The sequence below is a fragment of the Panicum virgatum genome, chromosome 3K, assembly GCF_016808335.1.
Source record: "Panicum virgatum strain AP13 chromosome 3K, P.virgatum_v5, whole genome shotgun sequence".
In the NCBI taxonomy this organism is placed as follows: Eukaryota; Viridiplantae; Streptophyta; class Magnoliopsida; order Poales; family Poaceae; genus Panicum; species Panicum virgatum.
This window is the reverse complement of record NC_053138.1, coordinates 51,257,196-51,270,048: the sequence shown is the minus strand read 5'-3', so window position 1 is coordinate 51,270,048 and position 12,853 is coordinate 51,257,196. Positions and strand designations below refer to the sequence as shown.

General features: G+C 44.4%; 3 protein-coding genes across 4 annotated transcripts; 1 reads left to right on the top strand and 2 right to left on the bottom strand.

Annotated features, from left to right (window-relative positions):
* Nucleotides 1-335: 335 nt before the first annotated feature.
* On the bottom strand, nucleotides 336-2,064 carry LOC120699509 (putative disease resistance protein RGA3). Its single transcript, XM_039983515.1, has one exon. The coding sequence runs from the start codon at nucleotides 1,889-1,891 to the stop codon at nucleotides 629-631; it is 1,263 nt and encodes a 420-aa protein (XP_039839449.1). The 5' UTR covers nucleotides 1,892-2,064; the 3' UTR covers nucleotides 336-628.
* An 882-nt stretch (nucleotides 2,065-2,946) lies between these two features.
* Nucleotides 2,947-4,688, top strand: LOC120699507. Its single transcript, XM_039983512.1, has 4 exons — nucleotides 2,947-3,009; nucleotides 3,279-3,369; nucleotides 3,561-4,108; nucleotides 4,210-4,688. The coding sequence occupies exons 3-4, from the start codon at nucleotides 3,766-3,768 to the stop codon at nucleotides 4,239-4,241; spliced, it is 375 nt and encodes a 124-aa protein (XP_039839446.1). The 5' UTR covers nucleotides 2,947-3,009; nucleotides 3,279-3,369; nucleotides 3,561-3,765; the 3' UTR covers nucleotides 4,242-4,688.
* Nucleotides 4,689-4,765: 77 nt separating this feature from the next.
* Nucleotides 4,766-5,498, bottom strand: LOC120699508. Of its 2 annotated transcripts, none has more exons than XM_039983514.1 (2): nucleotides 5,328-5,498; nucleotides 4,766-5,237 (listed from the first exon to the last, which is right to left on the bottom strand). In XM_039983514.1, the coding sequence occupies exons 1-2, from the start codon at nucleotides 5,386-5,388 to the stop codon at nucleotides 4,939-4,941; spliced, it is 360 nt and encodes a 119-aa protein (XP_039839448.1). In that variant the 5' UTR covers nucleotides 5,389-5,498; the 3' UTR covers nucleotides 4,766-4,938. The 2 variants fall into 2 exon arrangements, with proteins under 2 accessions (XP_039839448.1, XP_039839447.1); XM_039983513.1 differs by having other exon boundaries at nucleotides 4,766-5,243; nucleotides 5,328-5,497.
* Nucleotides 5,499-12,853: the final 7,355 nt, after the last annotated feature.

Sequence of the window (12,853 nt, the reverse complement as noted above, 5' to 3'; positions counted from 1 at the left end):
TTGAAAACAAAGGAATCGGAGAAGCTTTAAGTTGCCAATGTTGTCCGGTATGTTACATATTTGCACAGGCAGTACAGAACTCAACATGCGAATATGTTTTAGTTCACTGAACCAACTGCGAATTGCTGTAGCAAAATCATCTTGGTGAAAGGCTGCATTGCACAACAGAGTGCGCAGTTTCTTGTACTTGCTTAATCTGACCAAGTCCTGGCAGTCAATACCTCTTGTGAGAATTGATAGATGACGAACATTTGGAGGAATTTTCTGAATGACACTAGCATCTCTAATGATAAAGCATTCTTCCGTTGAAACCAGTTGTGCCGTATCATGCATCAAGTCATGTATAACATAGCTCTCTGGTGGCCTTGCATCTCTCTGAAAGAAGGAACGACTTAGAAGTTCTTCAAAGTATTGATACCCGACTGTTGTAAGTTGATGTTGCACAAAACCTTGGGCCACCCAAATCTCTGCTAGAATATGCTTATTGAAAATGTAATCTTTGGGATACACAGCACAAAACGAGAAACATCTTTTCAGATGTGCTGGTAGATACATGTAGCTTAAACGAAGGGCTGGTAAAATGTCCGTCTTCTCTTGTTCTAACTTCCACAGTTCACTATTCAATATATTATTCCAGTGTTTTGGATTCAGATCCATTCTCAACAAGCGCCCAATGGTTTTGGCAGCCAAACTTGGGAATTAAGCTTTTGCCTATGTTCTTCAACTCTTGATTTTTGTCAAGGTTCTCAGATCCAAATGCCTGTACCTTGAAGAATTCCCAGAAAGCATCATCCTTTAGACCATCTAATTGGAATGAGTCAACAGTTCGCACCTTATCAGCAACTCTTTGGGATCTTGTGGTGACCAAAATCATGCTTTCTGGAAGTGTATTTGACAATGGTGCGCAAAACCTTTGCCATTCCTGCCCGTTATTCTCTAAAACATCATCCCAAATGTCATCTAGGACAAGCAAAAACCTTTTTGAATCAACGACCTTACATAAAGTGGTTTGAAGAGAATTCAGGTTGTCAGTCGATATCTCTTTCCCTGAACATTGTATGACTTCTTTAGTTAACCTTTTTACATCAAACTCATCTGAGACACAGCTCCATAGTATCATATCAAAGAATCCATTCACCCTTCTATCATTGCATATTTGTTGTGCCAAAGTAGTCTTTCCTACACCACCAAGGCCAACTATAGGCAAAACCTCCACCCTGTCAACTCTTTTCCGTTTGTAGCTAGCATTACTTTGTGATGGTATCCCTAGCAATTCCAAAATCTTGTTCACTTCTTCATGACGACCAAAGATCTTTGATTCGCTAAGGAAAGAACTTGTTTCTGGTCTAATTATTTTGTCAAACTTCAGCGGTGAATTTTGTAATCCCAAGTCTCTTGACTGGTAATATAGATGATCTAGCTTATGCTGGCTTTCCTTCAACCTGTTGAAGTTTCCATGAATGACACTACTAGTGAATTCTTGAAGTGCAGGCAAGGATTGCCTTTCATTCGCCTTCCCCTCAATTTTCACTTTGAGCTCATAGTAGTTAAACTCATCAAGGAGATCCTCAGCATCATAAACTGCATCCTTGATATGCGGTAGGAGTTCGGCTGCTGGTTTCTTATGGATTTGCCACTCAAGACGCTCAATAAGATCGTGCATCTTTGGCATAGTTGTTTGCAGCTGTTGCAGATCAGTCTGTAGTTGCCGCAGGTTGTCCTGTATGAGCTGTTGATCTTCATGGTTGCCTAGTTGCTCACAGATATCTGTCCGTTGAGAATGCGAAGAAATTAAGGAGCTAATACGGTCAAACAATTCAGCCCATGCATTGGTGCCGGAAACAAGCTCTGTGGCTTGTTGTAGCCCCCAGATCGCAGCTCCCCAACTCATGCTCACCACTAATTATCACTTGTCTGGGTGAATAGACGCCGAAATGAGCAACCAAAGTGTCTGGACAGACATATAATGTGACAGCTTTGCATGCATAATACTCCTTGGAGACTCCTTTTTCCCTTTCGCTTCCCTGCTAGACTAGTCTGACCAGTATCCTGCTAAAGTTCCTGTTAAAGCGCAGATCTGTCAGATATGCAAAATTAGAAAAAATATCCACATCTCTACACAAAATCATACAGCTATATATGGATGCATCAAGATTCAAAAAGGAATACAATCTCGTATGATATCTCAGTACTTTAAGGTTCAAAATTATTTGTCAGATATACAATTCTCAAGTTACTGCAGAGCAAATGCTACAAATTGAAAAGAATACTAAAAACGCATAAAAGTGATAGGAGACCATACCAAATTGCAGGAGATGTTGACTTCCAGCTGCTGAACGATGACTAAGATACTCATGGTTCGAGATAAACGAGCAGAGTTCCTCTTCCCTCACTGCTGTGTTAGCCAATTTGTCTAAACTTTGATGAGTAATAGTAGTGAGGACGAAACAAAACGCAAGTCCATTGTGAGAAAACGCTTTCATCCCCTCCCCATTATTCTAGCACTACTTTGTTGACCTCTTGACTGTATTGAAAAAGAAGCAACATGGCATATCGCAGTACACATGGTCCCTGCCCCATCATATAGTCTAATCCCTATACAGCAAGAAGCGAGCGCACTCCACAGCGCTCTGCGTCCGCACGCCTGACGCGTGGCACCGATGGGTATTAGACGGAGGAGCTCGCCGCTGGGCCTGGTTTTCAGCCCGCGTCGTGCGTCGCGTGCTGCTCGGCCCACCTCGATTCTGCCGTTGCCGCCTCTCCGTGGTGTCCCTAGGGTTGGGGCCAATCGCCCCTCCTGCCCTCCTGCGCGCCGCCCTCGGTGAAGGGCGAAAGGGGAGGGGAGGGCGAGACAAGGGTTTGGTGGAGGCCGAGTTGCCGCGCCGCATTCCTGGCCGAGGGTTCGGCCGGGGGTGGGGTGGGAGGGGGGGGGGTGCGCCACCGCGCCGGAAGGCCGCCGGATCCAGTTCGACCGCCGCCGCCGCCGCTCACGTTCCCTTCCGAGCCTCGGTAAGCTTCCTGCTTTCTCCGTTTCCCTTCCATACATCTTGCGGTTTGTGTCTAGCGCTTGCCCTGGCTGAGATTGGTGGCTCATGCTTCGTTCTCCGTGTGTCTCGTGCTGCTGTGCTGTTTCCTTGTGCTGCCGTCGTCGCCGCTGCTGGTTGGACGGGGGTCGATGAAGGTTCGTGGCCCCCCGCTGCTGCCTTTCTGTACAAGAATAGCCGCACCTATTTTGCTTCGTTATGATTTTTTAGGGTTTTTTTTTCTCAAATCTGTAGGTGTGCCGTTCGTAGGATTGCTTGCTGGATCTTCGGGGAGCAGTGACCAGCGCCTCCTAAGCTCGCCCGATCTGTTCTCCAAGTTGTTCAGGTGCGTGCGCTCTGCAATGTGGCGTTCCTTCCATGCTGTATGCCTACTGTCTGTGTAGCACAAATGCTTGAATTTTTATTGGACTGCTGGCTGTCTTCGTGTTTTTATACAGATGTGTAGTTGCTGTTGTGCGGTCCTGTGCTGTATATTGCTACGACTCTCTAGATTACTGAATGAGTACGTATGTTTAGATGGACTTGCCTGGGCCTTCCCGGCAACAGTGTAGGCAGTTACTACGATGCAGAAGAGAAAGTGGCTGAATCAGTGCTTGAGTACTACCAGAGCAACAGAAAGATTGAGATCAATGACTTCAATCAAAATGTGTTGAAAAAGAAACAGTATGAACTCGATATCAGTAACTTTTTCTGCCAGGCATTTGAGGACAAGATAAATGAGATGAGAGCCTATCCTGGAACCTACAACAAGATGAGCACTGAGCAATTCTACTCTGAGGCTTTTCAGGACAACATGACTGATCTTATCAAGGAGCGCACCACAGAAACTAATCAATGCAAGGCAGTTCATCGCTGCATCACAAATGTTTGTCGCTCATTTTCTGATATCCTTCCAATCAAAGAAACGCTGCTTCCTGAAGGCAGCACTGATAGTGACAGTACTCAGCTCACCTTCACAGGAGAAAAAGACAATCCTTCTCGTGTTGATCAGCTTGCTCTTCTCCTCCTAGACATCCTCCGTGATGGCCACATTCATGCGGCCAAGCATGGCCGTTCCATGCACGGTAAAGTACTCCTCATCTGTCCTTCAAGGCAAAAACATCTTTGACCCAGTATCTTATGATTCCACATATGTAACACTTTCTTTTTGAACTTTGACACGCAGAGATCGCTCCGGACACCATTACCACTGTATAATACCGCCCATCATTGGCGCAGCCTCAAACTAGCCTGATGCATACTTTTGCGTGTTATAGCTGATAACACGGACTGTCTCACCACACTGCATCCTTTTGACCACAACGTGCTTTTGTTTTAGATATGCTGTGACTCAGCAAGGCCTATTGCAGCTGATCTGGAATCATGCTCATACAGGGCCAGCTTCTTTTGTGTTCTGCATTCTCGGCACTTAATCCTCAGCCCAGGCCATGCAAGGTTGAGGAGCAGATCGATGATTTCTCCGATACAAACAGCAACCAGGCTACTAATCGGCACATCTCGCCCTGTGCGACGTTGCTTAAACTCTTAGCTCATAGATTATGGCATGGTTGTTCATCTGTATCAAGAGTGATCATATATGGCGCCTGTAGTAACATGCTATCTGCTATGAATGAACATCTCATGAAACTCTTAAGAGTTCTTTTACTATGCCTGTTAATTCTGTTCTTTTAATTCTCTTTGTATTGGAATCACTAGAAACCGCATGCAGCGCTGTGAAAAAATAACTTAAAATAGCAAGTACCAAGTCACATCCTCTCTATTGGTCGGTACATGGTCACACAAATTAGCCTCAGTAAGAGCGTCCAACACATGACAGGAAATTAAACTTGCTCTAAGATACACATCAGTACTTAGATATAGACACTCCACACATAGATTTATTCATCTCCACATCTCACATGCTAAGCTTTGCTAGCTGCTCTGTAATATCATCCGCCTCAGCTTTCAGATTCTCCTCCAGGACAGATAGCAGAGCATCTGCATCACTCTCCTCAGCTTCATCCTTTGTTCTTCTACCTCCTCCTCTTGCATCCATCATTGAAATGGCGTCGACTCCACCAGACAAAGGAAACAGCACAAAAACCGTAGCAGTGAAAACACCATTGCAGATGTCGTGGTGATAAACAGGAACAGACCCATTGAAAGCTTTGACCGCCTCACACAGAACCGCCCTCCGAGCAACACAAACAGCATCTACATCTACAGTTGCAAAGCCACATCAAGAATAGTAACAGATCCAGAACAAGCAACGGGCAAGAGCAGAATCTGCTAGGCACAACCTACCTCCGCCAGATACTCCCATGTCGACATCACTTGCCATCCTCGAATGCAAGCTGTTGTCCATGGAAACGCCTCTAGTACCTTCTACTTCCACCAAGCAACTGAGTAAATATATCAACCACTTCACCTCTATTTAACTAGACTCCATGGCTCCACCGGCCACACTCCAGCCCTCCCAAACTTCCCCACCCATAAAACTGGCCCAAGGCCCATCAACGCTACTGGGCGCGGTGAGGCGCGCAGCCCACCTAGTATACATTATGCTCACAAAGTGGAGAAAGGAGCTGGAAATGCCAATGGCCAAATTATTTCTTCAGGTTAGGTGAAACACCACAATCATTGTACAATCTGTACACATAGCTAGCTAACAATCAACAGTTCAACCATTAAAGCATGTTGCATTGGAAGGGAACAAGAAACAATAGGACGCATGATCTATTGGGGCCATGCTAATCCGCGGGCGCTCGCTAGGAGAACTCGCGGCGAGCGATTCTCCGACACGAGCAGTCTTTCCTTTTTTGGAAAGTTTTTTATCCCGTATTTTTCTACTTTTGGAAGTTTATAGTTTGTAAATATACCTTTTTAGTATAACTTTTTGTACGTCTTCATTAGACAATAAATTATTATCATAACTTTTACGTATAACTTTTTTTCTAGCAACTTGAGGAATAATTTCTTAGTACAACATTCACGATACAAACAAATTTAATGTATAGATTTTGAAATAACCTATAGAGGATAACATTATAGCACAAATTGTGTGAAGATGTTATCAGCAAGATTTCTCACACAAAATTTTTACGCGCAAATTCATAAATTCATGATACAACTTCTAAAGTACAAATCCTCGGCATAATATTTTTAGTATAATTTCTATAAAAAAGTTATCAGAAAAGGCTGGAAAGGAAAACAAATGATAACACTGGCTATTAGTAGAATATAAAAGGAAAAACAGAAAATAAAAGGACAAACAACTTGGCTGTCATGTGGGTGGGGCAGACAGCTCCCGTCGGCCGTCGCGGGCTTGCAGCTCTGGAATCGCGGGCCAGCAAGCATGGCAACGCGCGACTGCGGAATTGGATTTGCGGATCTATTGGGAGGCAGCAGAAATTACTATTTTGTTGATTTAGTAATGCACCAAGAACTAGTAAGCACTCTGGCCTTAGTGCTCTAATAGTGGTGTTAAACAGTAAAAAGCCAATATCCAGGCGCGGTTTTGAAAACCCCCAGACTTCAAGTGGGGCTTTATTTCTGAAACATTTGGGGCTTTATTTCTGAAACATTCTCCCTCTTCTGTCTTTTCTGAGAGAATGTTATGAGCATGATTCGGTTGTGGTACACATCTTTTAGCACTGAAAGTTTTAGAAAGAAGGGACGACTTATAAGCCCTTCAATTCTAGACACTCAACGGAGGTAAGTCGATATTCCACAGCAATAAAAAAAACGTCGATATTCCACAAAAGTACAAAACCCTGTGCCACCCATGTGACGGCACCTCCATTAGGACATGGTTTTCAAAAGTGATAAAAAGACGATGAGCACTACTTGCAGATCTGTGCTAAAAAAAAGGACCAACGAGGAGTTAATTAATGCAAATGATAAAAAAAACATTTGCCAAATCGGATTGAAACACTACCGGCATGCAGTCTAGCACTAGCAGTATGCAGAATCCTCTGCGGATGGTTATCGATCAGCAAGCGAGCAGATGGATCGACTCAGCAGCTAATCCTCTTCACCGTGTAGTACTAGCTGGAGGAAGCACTAAAATAGGACGCACAATCGCATGGGCAGCAGCTGAAATGATGAAATCGTGACAATCCAATAGCTCACCAAGAACGGCAGGACCTCATCCAGTGCTACGACTGTAGAAACCATCTCCACGATGGAAGAACCATCGTCCCCACGCATATGGGACTGGACGCAGGCGGCCGCCGTCGAGGGCGCTCCTGATCCGGGTCGTGGCCGTGGCGGCGGAAGTGAGGACTGCTGCCGGACTAGCATTCCGACCCCACTGGCCGCCGGCGGCGGGGCGTTCTCCCTCCGTGAGCCCATGACGACGAGGTGGGTGATCATAATTGGAGGAGGCTTGCGGACGGCTGACTTCATGGGCCATGCAATGTGGATTTTGGGCTATTTGGGCTGTAATTAAATAGGAGTACTGCGTTTATTGGCCTCAGCCTTTCATTCCTCAATTTCGGCCGTCCGTGAGCAAAGCCCATAACACAGTATTTAATTACAGCCCAAATAGCCCATAAATACTGCTATTGTGTTAGATAAAGTGTTTTCTACCCCTAGAAAAAAGAATAAAGTGTTTTCTACCATCGGTGTACAATATGGATGTACATCTCCAAGTCGATCCTAGGGTCCTTCTGTATATATACCAAACTGAATCCCCTCCCATTACGTGCTTCCTTCAGCCTACACCATGCATGTACACTACTATTCTTCATCTCCCTCCCTATGAACGTCTTACATTTAAGCAGCGCCCAATCCTACCACTACCAGCACCATCTTCCTCCCTTGAATCGTGTTTCAGTACTGCTAAATGTAACAGATCATGCTGCATGGCATGTAATAAGGTCTTTTAGCTGGGCACTGGAGGTATCAGGAGCTTTTCAACCTGTGATCGTTGTCGAACTAGAACAAGGAAAAGTCATTGCCTCTGTGGCTGTCAAGCATCTGAATCATTCATTTGCAGCTACTCTACAGTTGTGGTCCACACAGAGACTCGGTACCATAAGCGGGCGAACATACTCAGGGTCGGCTCAGGGCCCCAGGGTAAGCCAGACACTATGAGTTCTTTAGGATAACTATTTTTCATTTGAAACGGTAATTAAAAGGAAGATAGAAATTCTAATAATATATGTAATTCATGAAGAACAATATCAATATTACAAACTGTAGCAATTTATTTAGAATATACATGTGGCTAGCAATTAAAAAAGTAAGAACCCTAGCAGTTAATCAAATGAGAAGTTGAGAACCAAAATTGAACTTACGGCTCATTACCTGCAACTTGCTATAGCGCTAGTGCTAGTTCCTAAGCAGCAGATGCTCGCGTGAGCCGCGGTGCCGCCGCATCGGCCGGTGTGCATGTGTGTGAGTGTGTCGGACACTCGGACTCCGGTATCCAGTGTCAGTGTCTGGTTGTCTGGAGAAGGAGAACACCCGACAACGGGCTCGGGCAAATACAGATGGAAATGAAAGCCGAACCCGACTCGCGATCGCGGCGCTTAAGGGCGGAAGTCCGGAAGACCCTGATGAGGACATCATAGGCTCAGATATGACCTTGTTAACCACTTCAAAACTAAAGGTGAAAGCATTCCATGTGATCTTTATATTTGGTAGATTTTATGGATTGATGCTGCACCTTAAAGTTTGTACATTTTCCTTTTCAGAATTGCTTACATGGATCAATGGAAGGTTTGATTGCATAGTGAAAACATGGAAGGTCAATGAAGTAGATTGGGGACCAAGTGCAAGTGTTTCTAACGTCCTCCACCAGGTTACCAGTCACTTTTGGTGCAAGGATTTAAAGAGTCCAAGTCCAACACGTTCTGGAGTTGGATTCGGACTACTACTACTAGTTGGTCGTTCCATTTCCAACCCTGAACGCTTTAAAATGTATTGGGATATTTTGTGTTGGTCCAGCACTAACTAGTCCCTCTATTTTTATTTACATGTTTGTCATAAGTCAAACTTATCAAACTTTCACCAAATTTATAGAGGATAATAAAATTTACAAGATCAAATTTGTTTGACTGAATCCACCATGAAGTATAGTTTGATAGTGCATAATAAGTTGGATAGTATAATTGTTGCTATATTTTTCTACATGATTGGTCAAAGTTAGTTAAGTTTGACTTAAGACAAACCTAATACGATATGTTAATAAAAACAGAGCAAGTAGTATATATGTTGCTGTTGATCATAAAAAAGGTTTGTCCACATCAGCCCAAATAAAAAAACTAGTCCATCAGTGCCTATTCGTGTACTACTGATTTGGAAAAAAAATTGCATTAATTTCACAACAAACATATACAGTTATTTTATTTTTGAAACGAACAAGCAGGAGTGCCAGTTATATATATTAAATAGAGGAGAAACCATGACAGGCTAAACAAAATGTACTAACATATTAAATTTCACAACAAACATATTTATGTTCACAGGTACCATGAATAAGTGTCACATATATGTTATACAAATAGCTCAAAATTTGCCAGTTATAAATCCACATTGTGCAACTAACTCCTCAATTTTGATCCACACGGTGAAAGTATTCATACCTCTTCCTTCAAAAAAAAAAAAAATTCATACCGTGAGACACCAGAAAGTGCACTCGGTAGGGACCCTGCATTGACACAACACACTATGCAGTCTGCACTCGACACAATCATAAATCGAGAAAGCAGAGCAGGGACCTTGTCATTTCCTCCTTCACCAGCCTAATCTTGCCTATCCCATGTCGCTCACTTTCCTATATAAGTTTCCTCTTGCTAGTGAGCTACTGTCTCATGCACTGCACCACTACATTGATTAGTTCATACATATATTACAGAAAAGAATCTGCAACTCAATAGGAGTGTGAAGTATCAGGAAATTTCCTAGTTCCTACCATACAAAATGGACCACCGTAGAGATTTCTATCCAACGTCCAGACGACTTAGCTTGATGATCGACTGCACGTGCCATCCTTCATGGAGACAAGCCCGGTCGAGGCACAAATATCCCTGGAACTATGTGCGCAGTTGTCTCTGTTCCAAGCAACAATGCAACTGATGTCTGGCAGCTTCAGCACTGAGCTGAAATCTATCCAAAGAAAAAACGATGGAGGTTGTAGTGCGGGACTTCTTTTAAAAGACACATTTGTGTATCACTAGCCAAATCAACCCATGTGCCTAGGCGTGCTACAACTTTGTAAGAAATTTGAATTGTAGAACTCCGTGAAAAAATATTAATCAGTATATTTACAAGTTTTGGGATTTAAATTATACCGAGTAACTTTTCAACCATGAGTTTAGTCACTACAATGGGGGCGGTCTAATGGAAATGTGAGGAAACGAAATAAGTCTTTCATGTTGTCCTAACAATAAGACATCAGTGGTACCCTTAAGTTCATTGCCAAGGTCCACTCTATGTATCATATATATATATATATATATATATATATATATATATATATATATATATATATATATATATATATATATATATATATATATATATATATATATATGGGTATGGAACAAGTATTTCATACCCGAGTAATCCAGCCAGCATCCGATGCACCACGCACCCGGTTTTTCGTCCAGCCTCTCCCCGATCTGCGTCGTGCGCCACCTCACCCCCGCCCACCCCCGATTTTATGCCCAGCCCGTTCCCTGAGCCACAGCACCCAAAACCGTTCCGATCCCGGCGGCGCCGCCCCACCCTTCCGTCGCCGCGCGACGCTGCACCCCCTCCTCGCGACACCGCTCTCCTCGCGGCGCGCCCGGCTGCCGCTTCCTCCTCCCTGGGCGAGCTCCGCCTGGAGGCCAGTGGTGGCGGACGCGCAGAGGTCGCGCCCGAGCCCTACTCCTCCAACTTCATATGTCGCATCCTGCTCCCTTCTCCTCTGACTCCTGGCCATGTGGGTCTGCCGGGCACCAGATCCGGCTGCCATGGACCAGATCCAGCGGCATGGGCGCACGACCCAGCCGCCCAGGTGTGCGCCGCTCCCTGATCTGGGGCGCTGCCGCGGGAGGCGCCGGTCCTCCACGCCGACGCTAGGGTTTGGGCTATGGAGCTGCCCCCCGGCGCCGCCCACCGCACCACCTATTCCCTCCTCTCCCAGTTCTTCGACGATGCCATGGCCGTGGGCCAGCACCCGCCAACATCCTGCAGCCCCAGTCCAGCGGCAGCAACTACGGCACGGGGAGCTCTATCTCCGCCTCCAGCGAGTACCCCTTCCACCTCCCGCTGCTCACCTCGGCCACGGCGGAGCTCGGATCGGCGGCGGCAGCTGCGGGGTCGTCGTCCTGCAAGAGCTGGGCGCAGCAGGCTGAGGAGACCTACCCGCCTCGCTCCCGGCGGCAGCTCCTCTACTTGCCCAGTATGTTAGTATGTACGACCATTTTCCTCGATAAAATAATGCATCGTTCTAGCTTTAGTGATCTCCTCTACCTTTAATTTTGCAATCTGAGTGCGCTCTTTGAAATTTGAATATCTGACAAAGCACAGATGAGTATAACTTTAACATGAATATTCCAATGTGGAGAAGCTATTGTTGTGTTACTTTTTGTTATCCATCCTTTTCAGCAATCAAAAAAAATAACTTGCACTCCTGTATCTAACATGCTTACATGCCTGGGATGCAGCCTGAACGTAGCACAGCATCAAATTATAGGCAACTTGCCTACGATTTGGTGGCTTGCCTGCTCATGCCACCCAATTAGTTTTGTTGATTTGCTCGCTCATGTGTAGGTCATGTCGATGGCATAAACAAAAGAAGAGGGTGTGACAAAACTCTATGTGGACCATGTGTTGCTTTCTCACTATTAGCATGGGGAAAATGGCAAACGGTTTACTATGTGGTAGGTGATGGCTGTTGGAGGTAGCATACTAGCATGGTTAATGCACAGCGACATGCCGACATGTGTGCTGTTTGGCTGTTAGATGGGCAGAAACCACAGTTGTAGTAGCACTGAAGCCACAAATTCTGCCAGAGATATGCAGCTGGATGCTCTCTTGATTGCACGCATAGACATGAATTTAATTTACTTTCATGCATTTATGTTTTATTGTAGTCACTAATAAGTTCTGGACAATTACCAAAGTATATAATTGTCATTTTATTTGCAGTCCCTTGTTCATCAATAACAGGTGAAGTTATAGGTTGTATATTTCTTCTAACCAGGATTATTTGTCAAGGTATAAAATCTAGATGATCTGAATGTTATTTATCCTTGTATGTCAGCCCTCAATGTCTATTGCATGAAAGCATGCTTCCCTGAATAGTTGTCATTGTTTCCAAGTTAAATCAAATGCCAGCCTTGAATGGAGTTTAAGAAATGTGGATAATCAAATACTATATCGGATCAGTTCTATAATTTGCAAGCATTGTGTCGTACACAGTGGTATTCTTTCTTGTTGGTCCACTCAAGTTTAAATTGTGGCCATTTTGATAGCTCAGTTTCAGCTAGCTGCTCAGTGCGGTGTGATTGTTGATGAGTTTATTGCTGCACGGAGGTCATCTGATAAATCATCAGAGGTGAGGCATCAAGCAGGCGCATTGGAGCAAATTAGGATGATTGATATGATTCTCAGCATGTCTTAGCTTTGGTTGAGATTACACCTCGTCCATTCATGTATGTTGACTTATTTTGGTTGAGATTACAGCAACAAGGCGGAAGTCTTCGCTTTTGCTGGTACCGGATCAGAGCTAAACTAGTTAAGAAATTATTCCAGTGCTGCTAACCATGTCTGTAGTTTTGGTGCAATATATTAATTTTTTTTTCCAAATCTAACTTTTTTTTTTCCTGCATCAG

Coding starts and splice junctions, on each gene's coding strand:
- LOC120699507 (XM_039983512.1), top strand. CDS start 3,766: ATGAGAGCCTATCCTGGAACCTACAACAAGATGAGCACTGAGCAATTC. Junction 4,109..4,209: donor GCATGGCCGTTCCATGCACG/GTAAAGTACTCC, acceptor TTTGACACGCAG/AGATCGCTCCGGACACCATT.
- LOC120699508 (XM_039983513.1), bottom strand. CDS start 5,388: ATGGACAACAGCTTGCATTCGAGGATGGCAAGTGATGTCGACATGGGA. Junction 5,244..5,327: donor CATGGGAGTATCTGGCGGAG/GTAGGTTGTGCC, acceptor TTGCAACTGTAG/ATGTAGATGCTGTTTGTGTT.
- LOC120699509 (XM_039983515.1), bottom strand. CDS start 1,891: ATGAGTTGGGGAGCTGCGATCTGGGGGCTACAACAAGCCACAGAGCTT.